Source organism: Podarcis gaigeae (genome assembly GCF_964106915.1).
Source record: "Podarcis gaigeae genome assembly, chromosome: 10".
NCBI lineage: Eukaryota > Metazoa > Chordata > Lepidosauria > Squamata > Lacertidae > Podarcis > Podarcis gaigeae.
In genome coordinates, this window is record NC_139686.1 from 25730262 (window position 1) to 25749003 (window position 18742).

At 41.6% G+C, this 18742-nt stretch overlaps 1 protein-coding gene across 5 annotated transcripts in view; it reads left to right on the plus strand.

Annotated features, from left to right (window-relative positions):
* Positions 1–18742, plus strand: part of ABTB3 (ankyrin repeat and BTB domain containing 3) — a 228504-nt gene that overhangs the window by 168285 nt on the left and 41477 nt on the right. For all 5 annotated transcript variants that reach the window (XM_083700018.1, XM_083700017.1, XM_083700020.1 and 2 more), the window contains exon 4: positions 3256–3408. In XM_083700018.1, coding sequence (XP_083556144.1) covers positions 3256–3408 — 153 coding nt within the window. The remainder of the gene's footprint in view (positions 1–3255; positions 3409–18742) is intronic.

Sequence of the window (18742 nt, forward strand, 5' to 3'; positions counted from 1 at the left end):
ATAAATCTACACCTGGCTGGAGCAGGATGAGAAAATAAGTGCTCCGCTCTTCCTTTGCTGGCTCAGAAAACAAAACCTGGTCTAGTCAGCTTAAGTATGTAAGGGTAATTATTACAATGGGCAACAATTTTTTACTTTTTGAATGTTGTCTAGATTTCTACAACTGATTTAGGGTATTTTTGCACTGCTGAATCAGGAAATGGCATCAGTTTCTCTCCATCAGGTCAGGTTTACTGTAAACTGAATGGTGGGCATTGATAAGGGTAAGTACATATAAAGTGCATGTTGCTTCACCATTTTTCAAACTTCAGGGCTTGAACATCCATTTCTTGGAACTCCTGGAATGCTCAGCGGCAGGGAGGTCTCTCTTCGGAGTCCAACAGTAGTCAGCCATCATGACTGCGTCCCAGCAACCCTGATACCTGGTCTCCATCCCTTTCATGTCCTGATGGAACCTCTCCCCCTGCTCGTCACTCATTGAACCCAGGTTCTCAGGAAACCGGTCCATATGTGAAAATAGGTAGTGCATCTTGACGCTCATGTTGCAGCCCAGGTTTCTGAAAGCAGTCAGCATATTGTTGACAAGTTCTGCGTAGTTTCTGGCCTTATTGTTGCCAAGAAAGTTCTTCACTACCAGGACAAATGCCTTCCACGCTTCCAGTTCCACTTCGTTCATTGAGTTTCTGAACTCTGGATCTCTGATGAGCTGATGAATCTGAGGACCGTCAAAGATGCCAGCTTTCAACTTCTCCATGGTCAATCCTGGAAAAGCCTGGCACAAGTAAGTGAAGCAGTCACCATCCTTGCTTAGAGCCTTGGTGAACTGCTTGATTAAGCTGAGCTTGATGTGCAGCAGTGGGAAGAGTATTCTGTCTCTGTCCACCAGAGGGTTGTTGATGACGTTCCTTTTTTTGCAAGGCACCAATTTCTCCCACACAGGCCAGTCCTTCTTCATGTAATGCTGAGCACGGTCCCTACTATCCCACATGCACAGAAAACATGCGTACTTGGTGAAGCCAGACTGTTGTCCCAACAAAAAGTCTACCATCTTCAGGTTAATACAAATAAACCACTTATGCTGATCATAACCAATTTTCTCCAGCACATACTTCACCACTTCATAGTTCTCCTTCAGTGTACTCGAGTGAGCCAGGGGTATAGAGGCAAACTGGTTGCCGTTGTGTAGCAGAACACATTTCAGTGATCGCTTGCTACTGTCAATGAACAGTCTCCAATCTTTGGGTTCGTACTGAGGCACTCCAAGCTTGAGCAGAAGCTGCGCAATATCTGCACTCGAGGCATCTTCATCACTAATGTCAGGAAGTTCTCCGAAGATAGGCACTGGAATTTCATCACAATGAGCTACAGGACGATGTGCTGATTGAAGATCAGGATTAACTTAGTTTTGATCCCCAAACTTTATGCTTTGCTGCACCAATTTATGGAAGATTTCGAGGTTTTATGACTTCAAACTGATCGCTTTTCGACATAATCACCCAGAACTATCGGACCTGAATACTTCTTGTCATTAAAATAATCATTTCCAATCAAAACAATTATTTGACATGGCATTTTACCCCCACCAACTTCTTCTAAAGTGATCCACACAAGCGTACATGTGAACAAAAACGTAAAAAAACAACATGTGGCCATAGCTCAAAAACTTGACCTGATTGAGCAAAACCAATGTAATTTTTGGATTCAGCGCATCAGATTCATCCTAAATCAACTGAAAAAACGCAGACAACAGATTTGTTGTTGACCAGTGTTATGAGGGGAGGCTTGTGGGATAGGGCACCCAGCCAGGTTCAGAACATCTTTCATACAAAAGGGGGGGGGGGAATTGAATAGACCAAGAGCTGTGATGAGCTGAGAAACTAAGAATTAAAAATAAGATGGGCCTACCAGAGAATCTGAATAAAAACTGAGTCCTTCAGGGTGACTGAGGCTGGTGATTATGAGCAGAATTGACTGAGAATGGTTTTGAACAAGCCGTGGTGGGTTGAATGGGAGTTTCTTGAAAGCTTTCTTATTATTTTGAATGGCTGCAGTGATCATATATAACTCTTGAAAATAAGGGGGAAGGAAATCTACCCTATTTTCTCCTTGTATCTATGAGGTTTTCGCACTGCAACTGCTTGAAAATAAAGATGACAACAAAGGATTGCAGTGTGGAGTGGAATTGTTCTAAAGTGGTATCAAATATGTCTCTTTTTATGAGATATAAATGTAAGAAATCAATAAAATAAATAAAAACAAAATAAATGTTTCAAGAGCTGCAGTGGTAGGAAAATAGAGTAAGAAGTTTGGGCTCAGCTCATAGTTAGCCCAGATATTTCAAACTGATGAAGTTAATCCGCCAAACACCCCTATTCCAAACTTCAGTTGCATTGCTACCTATAACGGGAGAGACCATTCAGGTGTATGCATAGTTTTGTGTTTGCACAGCAAGGTTTCAACTGGGTTTCCCAAACTGCATTATTTATCTTGTATGTTCATTTCCCCAGTAGATTTTTACACAGGCATCAGATGCTCTTTTCATGATGAGAGTCGGAAGTGCTCACCTTCCTGCAAGGCACTGGGCATGCTACAATGTTAGAATTACAGTAAGAGACCCCATTACATTCCTGGATCTTCCTGCTCAAAATCAGTGGTTGTCATCCTGAAAAACGTTCTCTTGATAGCAGCCTGAAAAGAAACATACTGGTTTTTCATGAAAACTGTAACAGGGTCATCCTTCTTGGTCATTTAAATGTATTTTTAATATTGGGCAGACTTAAGTTCAATCATATTCTGGACCAGGTTTGGCATTACACTAGTTTTGAAATTAAAATTTCATAATGTCATTTTTTAAGCTTCTGTTGCCTTTTATTCAAGAAGGGGGAGTGAATGGTCTTCCCTCTCACTCTGTTTTGATCTGGGGTTGGGCAGATAGAGCTTTGGTAAAAAGGTACTTTATAGTGATTTTAAAGAAATCTGGTGGCCGTTTTCATGGTGATTGTGGGTCTGAAGGTTTTAATAAGACTCAGGTTGACACAGAAGCGTGCAAATCTCTCCCATACTGTTCTGTTTGGGTTAGAAAGGTTTTTACTGTTTCACTTGTTTTTATAATTGTAAACTGTTTAACTTCCTTTTTTAATAACTGTTTGATTATATTATTGTAACAACGTTGAAGGGCAGGTAAGAAATATTCTACGCAGCACACAATATACTGCAATGGGAGGAAAAATAGCTTCTTTGTCTTGTTCTTCGTAGGCCGTTCATTGTGCTGCCACCTCTGATGGAATGGATCAGAGTAGCTCTGGCTCACGCAGGGCACCGTCGCAGTTTCTCCCTGGACAGTGATGATGTACGGCAAGCGGCCAGGCTATTGCTACCAGGAGTTGACTGTGAACCTCGGCAGTTAAAGTAAGTCTGTGCAAAAAAAACCCAACCCAAAAACCCCCCAACCTCAATGTGATTCGTTAAAGAGATTGCTGTGGTTTAACAGGCCGAGCAAGGGTTCAGTTACATATTCTATCTGCTGATTTGCAAGTTGCTTTCTAATCTCCCCCGCCCCCTTCCCATTTAGCTTTTTTTAAAAAAACCTGTATTTCCTTCACATGGACGTTGAGCCAGTTTTGGAATCTGCAAGGCTTATGTGCCTGCATGTTTAAATAGCTAGATCAAGCCCCCTAAGCCTTTTCTTTTGAATTCTGTTTGTATTTCCCCTTTTTAGCCATCAGATGCTGTTTCCGTAATGAGAGAGTGAAGTGCTCACCTAATTAGCTCAGTCTTGCTGTGTTCCTTTGCAAAATTCAGAGGTGTTATCTAAAAGGCATCTTCCCCTTCTTTGCAGCAGCCATGGTTTAAATAGCATATTTTTCACTGAGAAGTACTTCCAGCTCCTGCTGTAAGATTTCTGTTTTTCATGCTGAATTTCTGTTTCTGGAAAAGAGGTTGCTAAGAGGTTGCATTGCATATTTTTAAAATAGAAAAAGTATGCAGCGGTATTGCAGCTAGTGGTTTCCAAATGCCGCTGTCAATATGTAAGTTATGCATACATTTTTTATTTTTTAAGAGCTTGTTGCCATTGTGCTCATGTATGTGAAGGTACAAAAGTGTTGGGTTTTGATGTATCCTTCATTGTGGGATATTTTATTTAGATTCGCTTTTTATATGGAATGACTTATGCTTCAGCATTATGAGCCTGTAAAGGCAGAAATTCGTCATCTAGTTGCTTAGTAGCTTCAGAGGAGAATTAAGCTGACAGTCCTTGGGCTATTCTTCAGAGACCAGTAGATTAAAACCCATGTGTGCATATTATTATTATTATTATTATTAATATTATTATTATTATTAATTTTCAGCAGCTTCGCAGTGAGTTATAAAAGACTCCCTTCTTATATGTGGAAAGGATTATATGTATATCCCTTGAGACAGCAGCCGCTGTGTTGGCAGGGTCTGATGTTACTTGCTGCAATGCAAAAATAAGTCTATGCATCTCAGATTGTTTAGAACCATGAGAGACTGTGCATGGTAGTAGCTTATGGGGAAATGACATCACTGATTAATTTATCAGAAGCCCCTTATTAACGAGCCAGATTAATGAGTTGCCCCTTTTTTGTATGTTAAATCTCCAAGGAAGAGAATAGACATGTTTCTGTATGCCTTCCTCTTATTTTTGTAACTTTGCCCTGGTGTTTGTGTTGTTGTTGTTGTTTAGTCGTGTCCGACTCTTCGTGACCACATGAACCAGAGCACACCAGGCAGTCCTGTCTTCCACAGGAGTGTGATTGTGTTATGGACAGGTTTTTGCTACCCTGCTTATTACACACTTATGTGTACAGTGGCACCTCGAGTTAAGTACTTAATTTGTTCCGGAGGTCCCTACTTAGCCTGAAACTGTTCTTAACCTGAAGCATCACTTTAGCTAATGGGGCCTTCCGCTGCCGCTACGCCGCCGGAGCACGATTTCTGTTCTCATCCTGAAGCAAAGTTCTTAACCTGAAGCACTATTTCTGGGTTAGCAAGAGTCTGTAACCTGAAGCGTATGCAACCCGAGGTACCACTGTATTTCACTGAGCATAATAACATACCTCTGTTTGATCAAACTGAAGGCTTATCTACTCCACCCTCAGGGCCAGCCCTATCATTAGGCATAGACTGAGGTGGCTGCCTCAGGTAACAGAAGGGAAGCAGGGCGTGGTGCAAGGTGTTGGGAAATGGCCTGCCTCTGCCCCCTAAACTAGACTGCTGCCCTCAGGAGGATGCCAGTGTTAAAATAAGAATGGACTTGCAGTTCTGTCAGCTTATTTTATGTGAAATGGGGGTGGCATGTTGTCCTTCGCCTCAGGCATTGCAGTGTCTTGGGCCAGTCCTGAATCCAGCATCCTGTTTATCACACTGGCCTACCAGATGCCTCTTGTAAACCCACAAAACAGGGTATGAATGCAAGAGCACTCTCCCACTGTTGTTCCCCAGCAATTGATATTGAGACTTGCTGCTTCTGAATAAGTGCTTAGGGCTAAACAAATATTTCCCCTCCCCCCATATTAAGGATCACTCAGCATTTTCTCCACTTTTGCTTCAAATGTGAATTTGAGTGAATTGGATCTTGCCTTCTCTTCCCAGAGCAGCTGTATCACACCCACTGGTGTAGTTGGGTAGTAGGATGAACTTGCAAAAAAGTGGTAGCACCCCCAATAATGTGTAAAGTAAATTGTAGCTCCAGTAGCAGCTTGCAGCGGAAGAAAAGAACAAAGATTTATTAGCGCTAGGAGCCAGTGACACAGCATTATCATTTTCACATAAAGACATGATAAATTTGTGTATATATATATATATATTGCCACAACATAGCCAAGAGGCCAGATTTCTGTTATCAGAGAACAAATACTTGAGGAATAGGGGCAAAAGCAATTTAAGAAGTAATAAGACCAAGTGTGTTTCAGGCCATCGCTAGAAGCATCAAAGCAAAAAATATTACAGAGATCAACTATGAAAAATGACTCTCTCTCTCTCTCTATATATATATACATGTGCACATGTGTACAAACACACACTTAGGGTAAATATATATTCATGTGTGTAGGCATATACACATATCTTATGCAGTATTAAACAGTATTTAACAGAATTTTCCCTTACAGGTAGGTTTGGGCAAGACAATAAGGCTGTGGTATAAGGGACAACAAGAACCCATAGAATTTTTTCTAGAAGTGCAGGATGCAAGTTAGTCCTGTCTCTGTCTGCTCAAGAGAAACATATATGCAATGGAAACTTTCTAGGTGCAGGCCTGCACTTTAAAGCTCCAAGTCCAACTGGTTTGTTGTTTTTTTTGCCTCAAAGGTCTGTCTAGCCCAGCAACCTCTTTCTCACAGTGGCCCACCAGATGCAAAGAGGGTCCTGGATTATAACTCATTGGCAGAACACATGTTTGTATAAAGAAGGTTCTGTCACTGGCATCTCCAGCTACAAAAATCAGATGATAGGTGATGGGAAAGAACTTGTCAGAGCTGTTTCCCCTCCTTAAGAAGACCTCTTTGGACCATGAAATGCTAAATAACTATTGCCCAATGGTGAATGTTCCTTTTGTGGGCAAGGTGTTGTGAGTATGTGGTATTGGTGGCCTGGCTTCAGGCATGCTTGGAGGAAACTGATTACAGTGGTACCTTGGGTTACAGACGCTTCAGGTTAAAGACTCCTCTAACCCAGAAATAGTACCTTAGGTTAAGAACTTTGCTTCAGGTTGAGAACAGAAATCACTTGGTGGTGGTGCGGTGGCAGCGGGAGGCCCCATTAGCTAAAGTGGTACCTCAGATTAAGAACAGTTTCAGGTTAAGAACGGACCTCCAGAACGAATTAAGTTCTAGGATCTGTACTAGGATCCATTTCAGTCTGGCTTCAGACCTGGTCATGGCACTGAAACTGCCTTGGTCATCCTGGTTGATGACATTTGTCGTGAGAGAGATGGGGTGGGAGTGTGACTCTGCTTGTTCTTCTCAATCACTCAAATGGCTTTTGATACTGTTAAGCACAGTATCAGATCCTGGAGCATCTCAGGGAGGTGGAGGTTTTGGGCACTGTGTTTCAGTGATTCCGCTCCTGCCTCCACGGCCTCAGAAGAAAGTTCAGTTGGGGCTTTCTCCCACGATTGCAGCCTTAATGTATCATTATTGTTTTGGTATTGCCAAAGAGGAGGAAGGTGCTTGTGGTATTTTCAAAATAACATGGCCACTACTGGGCACTATGCACCTTGACTTGGGGGCAGTAGGGGAATTTGCTGCTTTACCTCCTGCTAGTGCTGCTTCCAGCTTAAAAGATGCTAGAAAGAGTAGGGAAGCAGGAGGTCTTTTGAGAGCCAGCTAATAATACAAAATGAGTTACCCATCTAATGAGATACAGCACCCTTTTCATATGCCTCTCTCCTTGAGTGTCCTTGTCCTCATCCCAAATTTTGAATAATCCTCTAATTCCAGCTATGACTGCTGCAATAATTAGGTATGGAAACACCAACCCAGCATGCGGCTGCAAACAAACTCCTTGACAAACATACAGCAGTCCCTAGGTACAGATGATTCCAGAGGATAAAGAGGATTTGAATACTTACAAGGTCATATTCAGGTTTCCTGATGGGAATCTCATCCTCTTTTGCTAACCTTGGCGTCTAACACCAGTAATGAGGAATTATTGAAGTGTTGTCTCTTCTCCCCCCTAGTTCACTTCAACTCTTAATGCTATGGGAGATACAACTTCAAATATTACAAAATGTATGATTTCCTCTCTTATTATGTACATGTCATGTTTAAGGTAAAGGGACCCCTGACCATTAGGTCCAGTCGTGACCGACTCTGGGGTTGTGGCGCTCATCTCGCTTTATTGGCCAAGAGAGCCAGCGTACAGCTTCCGGGTCATGTGGCCAGCATGACTAAGCCGCTTTTGGTGAACCAGAGCAGCACATGGAAACACCGTTTACCTTCCCGCCAGAGCGGTTCCTATTTATCTACTTGACTTTGACGTGCTTTCAAACTGCTAGGTTGGCAGGAGCAGGGACCGAGCAAAGGGAGCTCACCCTGTTGTGGGGATTCGAACCACCGACCTTCTGATTGGCAAGTCCTAGGCTCTGTGGTTTAACCCACAGTGCCACCTGCGTCCCTACATGCCATGTTTACTCAAGGCCAAACTGGATGAGACATGAATGGGGCTCCTGAATTGGATCGGCACTGGAAGAGAGGTAGTTAGTTCACCCTCCTCATGCCATTTCTCTGACCTAGTTTGCTCCCCCAAAACTAACTGCCCTAGTGGGGAAAACGTACAAGTACCTTCATATTTCCTCCAGAAAAATAAATAGTAACTTTGAGGAAGAATCAAGGGAAATGATGCAGGGAAAATACAAAACTCCCAGCTAGCCCAGCATCCAGCTTTGATCCAATTTACCCCCTCCTATGGTTGAGCAGTCAGGCCTGTGTCAAAGGGACCCTCCGCTTCCTTTTCAAATTTTCAGCCACTTCCGGGTCTGTTCTAAAGCTGCTGCAGAGATTGGATCTCTCACTCACTCACTGAAGTTGCATCCTTCTGGCTCTTCTGATGTACTGTGTACCTTGAGGCTGAGCAACATGACTGTAGACCAACTGCAAGCTTTGCATATGCAAAGAGCCTCCTGGAACTTGGCATACACCTCAGATTTCCTGCTGATTGCCTCCTACTCCCAAATAAGAAGAGAGGTGTTGGTTTAAATCACTGATTTCCTGTTTGGGATTTAAAGATCAGAGAGGAGGAATATAGGAAGCCACCTTGTATTAGGTCAGACCATTGGTTCATCTAGCTAAGTATGGCTTGAACTGTCTGGCAGCAGCTCCGCAGGATTTCAGACAGGGAACATTTGCAGACATACCTGGAATTGATCCTGGGACTTAACTTGCATACAAAGCAGTTGAGCTAAGCTGCCCTACTGAAAATAAAGCAAATAGATGTGAATTCGTAGCATTTTTAGTTAAACATACTTACTCAGAAGTAGGTCCTGTTAATTTCAGTGCAACTTATTCCTGGGTGTGTAGATACAGGACTGCAGCCTAAATGTATGATTTAAACTACTCAGCCAGTGCTGTTATTGGGAATCCTGCTCCCTGCCTGTTTCCCCCCTCTCTTGTTTTTAGAACCTACTCCTGATTCTCTTCAAAAATAAGTTTGCATTTCACAAATGAATATATGGCTCTCTTTAAAAGGAAATTCTACCCACCAGACAAAACTTTTGTCTGATTGCAATCTCTTTTCCTGTCTCCATACGTGGGACCCAAGTGTTGATCTTTCGGCAAGGATCTTTCTCCCTGCCCGCCCTTGCCTTCTACTGTTGCCCAGCACGCTGCCCCTTCCATTAGTAAAAGCAAAAATCTTCTCTACGTCTTTTTCATCAGGCAGGAGAGGAGGCTACTGGAGTAAATGAAATGCAAACACTGTGAAGCAGCTTACCTTCATATTGAGTACCTTCAGTTGCCATTTAGCAAGGATAGGAGAACTTGGGGCTCTCCAGATGGTTGCTAGGTTTTTCTAGGGACTGGTGTGTCACCTGCCATGGCTTGGTGGGCAGAATCTGGCCTGTTGGTAGTGGGCTCACCACTGCTCCCTTTGACCATTGCCAGCTGTGCTTCTGCAGAGGGGATGCTTTCAAGTTTGTCCTGTTACCTCTGGGTTGCAAAGAAAGCAGGCAAAGCAGTTTGAGGCTAAGATGCAAGTGGTTTGCGTAAGACCACCCCATGAGTTCATATGTCTGAATAGTGCTCTAGTCTGAATGAAATACAGTGGTACCTCAGGCTACAGACACTTCAGGTTACAGACTCCGCTAACCCAGAAATAGTAGCTCGGGTTAAGTACTTTGCTTCAGGATGAGAACAGAAATCGTGCTCCGGCGGCACGGTGGCAGCGGGAGGCCCCATTAGCTAAAGTGGTATCTCAGGTTAAGAACAGTTTCAGGTTAATAACGGACCTCCAAAACGAATTAAGTTCTTAACCCGAGGTACCACTGTACTGTATCTTTCTACTGTTTTTGGATTTTTCTTAATCAAAGAAGATAAATATTCAGCTGTTGATATTGTTGAGAATTAAGTACTCCTATCTTTTTGCATACAAGTGCCATTGTTGTTTGATCAAAGGAAATCTGTTTGATTGCTTTTGCGCTGGAATTTAAATCACAAACAAGAAGGAAGAATACATATACTGTAAAACAACAGGGCATAAATAGCTAATCACAATCCCAGGAGAGGTAGCTGTGTTAGCCTGCTGCAGCAAAAACAACAGTCTTAGCTTCTTAAAGTCTTAGTCTTGTAGCTTCTTAAAGACTAACAAATGTTCCTCCAATAAATTTTTTAGTCTTCAAGCTGCTGCAAAGGTCTTTATTGTTTAATTATAAATTACTTTCCTAAGTTGAAATGAATTGAGATTCTGCTGTTATCCATGCAACCTGAACAACTTAAGAGGGTGCTGGCATGGGAGCACGTGTTGATAGAAAAACTGTCTTTTTCCAAGTAATTTCTTTCACATGAGAAGCTGTGATGGGTGGCTATGTGCTTTTTCAACCTTTTCCTGGAGCTTACTCCTTTCCAAAACCTGCAGCTGAACTCTGACAACATGGACAGATTCCCACTACATCCGTTAGGGTTTAAGGATCTCTCCTCTATAGTGCACCACAATGAATCACAGGGTAGATGCCCTCATGCACATTGCTGGGATTTCCCTGACTAACATGTGTTCAGTCAACTAATGGTGGCTGGGAAGGGGGATCCTTTTAGTTTGAACAGTGTGCAGATTTCCAGCAGTTACCTGAGCAATGCACATTTGATTGTTCTGCCAGATGTGCAGGGTGGTCACTAGGGTTGAGATACATCAGGCACCCACTATCTGTACTTTCCGGGGCTGGGGGGAATGGAATACATTTTTCTTTTCAAGAGCTTCTCTAGCTGGATGAAAAGGTTGCTGCCTTAGGTGTTCATTGTGCATAATTTTTAACCTAATTCCAGATGATCATGGCGATTATAACTATTTTAGCTGTTTTTTTTTAATGATGAGATTGTAAATTGCCTTAAGACATATATGTAAAAGGTGATCCATTAAGTAGTTGCCTGATACAAAAGAGGACAAGAGTCCTGCACTTTTTAATAGCTGCATCTCTTCTGCACAACAGATGAAAGTGAAAGTGTCCTCTCCTCTTTTGCATCTGGTCACCATAAAGGTTGCAGCACCTTTTCTCCTCTCCCCCAGGCATTCACAGATATTTAATTCTTGCTGTTTCTGTGCTGTTTTTTGGTTGTTTTGTTAAAATAATAGATTTTAAAACTGGGTTGCACTGATAGCTTCTAGTTTGATTTGCAAGCTGCCCTGGAAACCTTATGGTCAGAATGCAAGATCATCACATTATTCGTATGTTGCCTTTCCATGCTCAAAGTGGCTTACAACAATACAAACCAAAATCAACTGTCACAAGTACAATATCATAATAACAGCAATAATAAAATAAAATGCAGCAGCAGAAAAAGCACATTTCAGTAGCATACAACGTCTAGCAGCAGCAAAAAATAGTGTTAGAAGCATTTTAAACAAACAGTCATATGGCTTTAGCAAAAGACTAGTGTGGTGAAATCTCTGAAAGAGGCTCCCCTGTTCTGAAATACACCTGAATATTCTTTGTGACCAGCACACAACACATGCACACAACTCAGTGCCTCATCACTGGATGACTCGCACATAAACCGTCTCGACAGAAAGGATTGTGTAGGAGGTGAGGTGTAATCTGTCTGGGCTGCTTGATTGTGGTAGCTGTTTCATACAAGAACGTCATCCATTGATAAAAGTCATTAGCTGATGTGCTAATGGATGATTTCAACATACCCATATCTTTCTCCCTGACATCACACAACTTCTTGCAACAACAATAAAATATTGCACACCAAAAAAAAAATGGGGAAAGATGGGAAATGAAGCATATAAATGTTGAGCACACCTCTTGGAACAGACCATAGCTCAGTATGAAATGATGAATATGAAAATGATGCATCACTACATTGGCTACCTCTGAGTAGACTGAGAAACAGCACAAGGTCAAGTTGTGAGCTTCATGGTTGAGTGTGAATTTAAACTTACAATATCCGTTGCTCTAGTCCGGGTTCAACACTTGTCTCCCCTATAAACCACTGCTTTTCCAGTTCCATTTTCACAATTTATAAGGTAAGCGGTGGAGCCTCAAACTTATTTATTTTAAAAAATTAAAAGGAAAATGAACACTAGCTGATTATCTACTTCTTCACTTTTACAAGCTACAGAAAACAGTAGATTCAGACACACATGTATGGTAGAGGTGAAGGGGGAAATTTCACAGTTCTTTGATGTCATCTGTCTTTTCTTGCCAAGACAAATGTATTTCTTGCAAAGGATTGGCATTATCTTTGGACACATACTTCTAGCATGGAGCCAGTCCTGTTTTGTGGGTATGTGTGTGGCACTTCAAAACCTGCAAGCAATCTCTTAGGAGCAGATCTGTAAATCTAGACTGCTGCATTTGAGTAGCTTAGCTGTATTTGTATTGGCCGACGTTCTTAAGGGTCACCTGTACTAAAGTTTCAACTTCAGTTGTAGAAATAGTTCTCCTTTGCGGTACCAACTTCACACGCCAATGCTTCAACATACAGTCCTACAGGTTAACATTCCCTAACTGTTCCTTGAAGGCCTTTCAATGTGTTCATCTTTTTGGCTTCTTTATTTCTTGTTGTGCCACATTGGCCTAGTGCAATCACAATGGTCTCAGTCTTAGATTGTGAAAGGTGCAGGTCTGTGTGCTGTTCTTTTGTGTCACTGGAACAAATTATCTACTTCCCTTTAGTTACAGAAGAGAGACCTAACCAAGTTCAAATCTTGGTTAGCTCGAATTTTAGATTATGGTGGCCAACCATTCAGGCATGGGAAGAGAATTCACTTCAGGAAAGGAGTGCAGTCTTGCAGCTCACATTGAGTTGTACCCAAAAGTGGCCTAACAGTGTAAGCCTCTCCCTTCCTCCAGACCTGATCTCAGATGGTTGAAATAGGTAGGTGATAATCAGGTACCTTGGATTGTGTAAGCAAAACTATTTGCTACTATGAGAATTCAGCACTGGCTACAACCCACCACCTCTAAACTATTGAGCACAGTGAAGGAATTCGTCCCATTCCCATCTGTACTTGCCCTGTATAATAGTATAAATGCATTGCTGCATACTCATAAATAAACTGCTTGCTTTGTACTTTCAAATCCACTTTTTCTGGTGAAAGAAGTTCTCAAACTTCGCTTTCCAGAGCAAAATTTGTCGAGAGCAAAATTGTTCAATGCTCCTTATATTCAGTGTGGGATGCAGTGGCTGTCAAACTGCTCCTTCAAAGTGATATTGCACTGAATGGTTGTTGTTGTTTTAAACAGTGCAGCTGCTTAGCAATAAAAACAACAGCACAACACTTGGTATATAGAAAGGATACTCGATGAAGCCCAGATGAAGAAAGGGAGGCATTCCTAATATTCTCAAAATTCCAAATGACTAATTGTGTAACTAGTTGGGGATAGTTATAAATAGCCCAATGATTATCTCAGATCCTGTGGGCCTGATTTACATTTTATCATTCAGAGTGAGTGGCTGATTTGTAACTAGTTGGGGGCAGTTATAAATAATGCTATATAAGCATCATAAACCCTTTATGCTCTCAGGTTCTGTGGGTTTGATTTGCATTTTCTTTATGGCAGCATAAAGAGCGCTAACTGGGCAGGAATTTAATCTGCAATTATTAATTAAGCTATCTGCAACTGAATTTAATGGAATTCTTGGAGGCCTCCTGTAATTATCCTTAGCATGTTTTAATATCAAATCCTCATTCAGAGATGGCAACCCACAGAACTATTTTTAATTATTATTTTTTTGAAATCACAGGTTTTCACCTGCACATATTGAACGTGCCTAGAGTGTCATTCAAATGATCTTGGCCCTGTCCCCATAAACAAGTGGAGAGGAGAAGAGGCAGAGCTTGTGCACCAGATGGGTGAAGACGAGCTCCTCTTTGCTTATTGGACCAGATTGCTTATTGGACAAACCAACAATTAAATGATAATGAGGCAGAACACTTCATTGTATGGAATATAATATAATGAATAAATTGCTATACATCAAATAGAGCTTGAAGAAGTGATCTTGGAGATCATCTAGCCTATGAGTAGGAAACCTCAGGTCCTGGGTGAGGCACAAATACAGCCCTTCACGGATTTCTCTGTGGCCCTCGGGGCTCTCCTTGGCCAAGCCCTCTCCCCAGCCACACACCTCCCCAGCTCTGCACTAAAGTGCTCTCTTCTGCTGGAATATGTCTTCGAACTGTGGGGGTGCCTCTTGCTTGCTTTGATGGGCTATGGAAATATGTGTTTGCTTGCATATAGAAACCTCTGTGTTTATCTGGGTTCAATGTAGCCTACTGAACAAAGACAAGAGTCAAAATAATTTTTCTGCCCACTTTTGGCCTTGGCCCCATCCACCCCTGACATGAGGCCCCTGGAAGGTTCCCCATGAAGAAATGAGGCCCCTGGGCTAAAAAATTAAAACATTTCCCTGTTCTTGAGCTTGTCCAACCTCTGCTCAGTGCAGAATGCAGCCATAGCATTCCTAACAAATGGCTAGGATGGTCAGATGAAAAGAGGGATATGGGGTTCCTACACATTTAATTATTGTGCAGTAGTGATACTAAAGATGTAGGAGCCCATTCCTCTTTCACCTGGACACCATACAAAGGATGTCCAGCAAAGGAGAGAGCCCACTACCTGCAAAGGCAGTTTTGTTGCACCATCAAACAGCTCTTATGATACACAGATAAATACCAAAAGTTCAAGGATTGGGAGGACATAGGCATTTACACAATCCGTCACCTGCCTCCCAGAGGGAAAGCAATTCCAAAGAGAAACTGCAAGGTCAGTTTAAAGTCCTACCTGGTTTCAGGTAGCTCAGGCTTATTCATTTGCACTTCATTTGGAGCACAGGGGAGAGGGCCTACGCATACTTACCTTGTTTGAATCCTTATGCAGCAGGCCAGCATATGACCTGAAAAGTGCTGCTTCCCTAATATACAGCAAAATTGTACGGGAATCAGATTTTGTTGAATAGTGGGTAGACATGGCAGACGACACAGCGATGTCTCCAAAGCAGCTCTTTATTTTGTAAGCTGGAACAGCAAACTGAACAGCAAACAGCTCAGCCGGCCTGCTTTTATAGGCAGCTGGCTGTCAACATTGTATCAACAACAACCCAGGGTTTCCCGCCTAAAATAACTGACGTGGACCTGAGTGAAAACTACATACACAATACTCCTGGTGGCCAGGGTGAGAACTTCAATACATAACAGATTTAGGCCACCCAATTGGGCATAGATGCCACCCTGCACCACAGAGAACTAGTAGGCTTCCTACTGACCACAGCATAGTTAGCGATAGCTCAGCAATGGAAAAACCAGACTGAAATACCCCATAGCATTTGGGAAAATAATATGTGGGATGCAGCAATGTCTGAGCGCCTCACTAGACACAGGAGGGCAATTAACGGCATTACAAATGGGACACCTTCCGAGAAAGGTGGACCCCTTTCTTTAACTATGTTAATTACCAAAATCAAGACCTTGCTATACCAACTGCTCAGTATTCTAGGCGGAGAGGTTTTGTTAAGTAATATGTTTGAATGTTGAATGTGTAAGTGTATGTCTAAAGACAATGGATAAAACAAATACCATTAGATGTACTGCTGGATAAGTGTTTAATGGTTTTTGTTTTTGTGTTTGTATTTTGTTTAAAAACCAATAAAAAATTGTTTTAATTTTTTTTTAAAAAAAACCCCAGCTCTTTACCTTTAAGAAGTTTCCATTGATTGATTGATTGATTGATTGATTGTACTCCTAGCTTGTCCTTCACCAAATGGTCCCAAGGCACGATGCAAAACATGTCACAAGTACAATTTACATTAAGATCATAAAATAATCTCCCCAAACAACCATTGCCAGGCAAAAACGTTTCTCTATAATTAGGCCTTTGGCTGATTAGACATTCTATGGCCTTTTAAATGTGCTTGTGGAAGGTGTTGGTTTCTGCTTTCTTCACTGTGCAGCGAAGTGCTTGTCATGGGACAATGTTTTGCATTCCACAGTCAAAGTACTGTTGGGTTTCCCACGGGAATGGGAGACTGGATGTGACGTACACTGGTTTCCTGTTTTTCACTGTTCTCTCGGTGTTCTTTGTTTGCGAGGGAAGAAGTTGCTCCTCTGCTCTCCCAGAAGCAAGATGCATGCTTGTAATCTCTCAGCATTGAAGTGTAAATAAAGTAAAGTTAAGCATGTGGCATATACTGCTCATCCTTCCGCTGTGTACAGGAGTCTGCAAATACAACAGAAGGGAGGTTGTTGGGTTTGTTTTTATTTTTTATTTTGTTACATACTTGGTGTTCTTATTTTGTATTTTTATGCTGTGAACTGCCCTGTGGACTTTGGGTGTAGGGTGGTATACAAATGTAATTGATTGATTGATTGATTGATTAATAATAAAGCAGCATAGAACAGCAATGCAAGATGTCTAATTAAAGCATCTAGCTAAAATCTGCTTCCCTGAGATTTCTACCCATTGATTCTATTCCTGGTTGCTACCTGAGAGGTGCTGGTAAGAGCTGCATGACAGGCAAATATCCAACACGTGCTGATTTTGCCATCACTTCATCTCTATCCTGGAAACATCTACCTAGTCTTGGGTTCCTTCTTGCTGCATAAATGACAGAACCCCCACCAGTCCCTGTTTGGCAAACATAGCTAGAAGAATCTGCACATACACCATAAATTTGGAGCACCCCACCCCACTCCCTGAAATTCTGGAAACTGTAATTTACCCCTCACAGAACTGCTGTTCCCAGCACCCTTAGGAAATTCCAGTTCCCATGATTCTTTATGTTTTTTTTTTTAATAAATTTTTATTAGGGGTTTTTACAAAATAAAGTACAGAAATAAACAACCTTTCTTTTATCTCAACAAAGTTTCATAACTTCTTTGGACTTCCTCACATCTCCCGCTGCCATTTTCATCATCATAAATTTTTCCCAGCAATTTATCATCTAATTTGCAAATTTTATAACCACTCATTTAAATATAATCCTCTGTAAATTAGTTTCTCTTAATCTCACTTTACATCCCATTTCGATCCGATTTTGTGGTGGCCAATTATTTATGATCAAACATCCTACTTAACTTTCCGCCAAATCACAATATTTTTGTAAATAAATCTTAAATTTCCTCCAATCTTCTTCAACCCTCTCTTCTCCCAGGTCTCGAATTCTGCCAGTCATCTCGGCCAGTTGCATATAGTCCATCAGCTGCATCTGCCATTCTTCCAGAGTGGGTAGATCTTGAGTTTTCCACTTCTTGGCGATAAGTATCCTTGCTGCTGCTGTTGCGTACAAAAAGAATGTTCGGTCCTTCTTTGGCACCATCTGGCCGACAATGCCCAGGAGGAAGGCCTCTGGTTTCTTAAGGAAGGTATACTTAAATACCTTTTTCAGCTCATTATATATCATTTCCCAGAAGACCTTCACCCTGGGACAAGTCCACCAGAGGTGAAAGAATGTTCCTTCATTTTCCTTACATTTCCAGCATTTGTTGTCTGGCACATGGCATATTTTGGCTAGTTTAACTGGGGTCATGTACCACCTATAAATCATTTTCATTACATTTTCCTTCAGAGCATTACATGCCGTGAAGTTCATCCCCGTGGTCCACAACCTTTCCCAATCCTCAAACATAATATTATGCCCAATATCCTGTGCCCACTTTATCATGGCCGACTTAACCATTTCATCTTGTGTATTCCATTTCAACAGCAAGTTATACATTCTTGAAAGTACTTTAGTCTTAGGTTCTAACAATTCTGTTTCCAACTTCGATTTCTCCACCTGGAATCCTAACTTTTTATCCTTTTTAAAAATTTCTTGAATCTGAGCGTAATGTAACCAGTCTCGCACTTTATCTTTCATTTTTTCCAAACTCTGCAATTTCCAATTGTTACCCTCTTTCTCTATTATTTCCCAATATTTCGGCCATTTGGCCTCCATATTGGGTCTTTTTCGGGCCTTAGCCTCCAGAGGTGATAGCCATCTTGGAGTTTTATTTTCCAATAGGTCTTTGTATTTTGTCCAGACATTAAACACTGCTTTCCTGACAATATGGTTCTTAAAGGCCTTATTGATCTTAACTTTGTCATACCATAAGTATGCATGCCAGCCAAATGCATTGTTAAAACCTTCTAAATCTAACACATCAGTGTCCTCTAGAAGTAGCCAGTCTTTTAGCCAGCAGAAAGCTGCGGCTTCGTAGTACAACCTTAAGTCTGGCAGGGCAAAGCCCCCTCTTTCTTTCGCATCAGTTAATATCTTAAACTTAATTCTGGGCTTTTTGCCCTGCCAGACAAATTTAGAAATATCTCTCTGCCACTTCCTGAAGCACTCCGTCTTATCCACAATTTGCAATGTTTGAAATAAAAACAACATCTTAGGCAATACATTCATCTTAATAGCAGCAATTCGGCCTAACAAAGAAAGCTTCAATTTTAACCAACTGTCCAAGTCTCTCTTAATTTCAGACCAACATTTTTCATAATTATCCTTAAATAGACTCAGATTTTTTGCTGTTATGTTTACCCCTAGGTACTTTACTTTTTTAACCACAGTTAGTTCTGTTTCTCTCT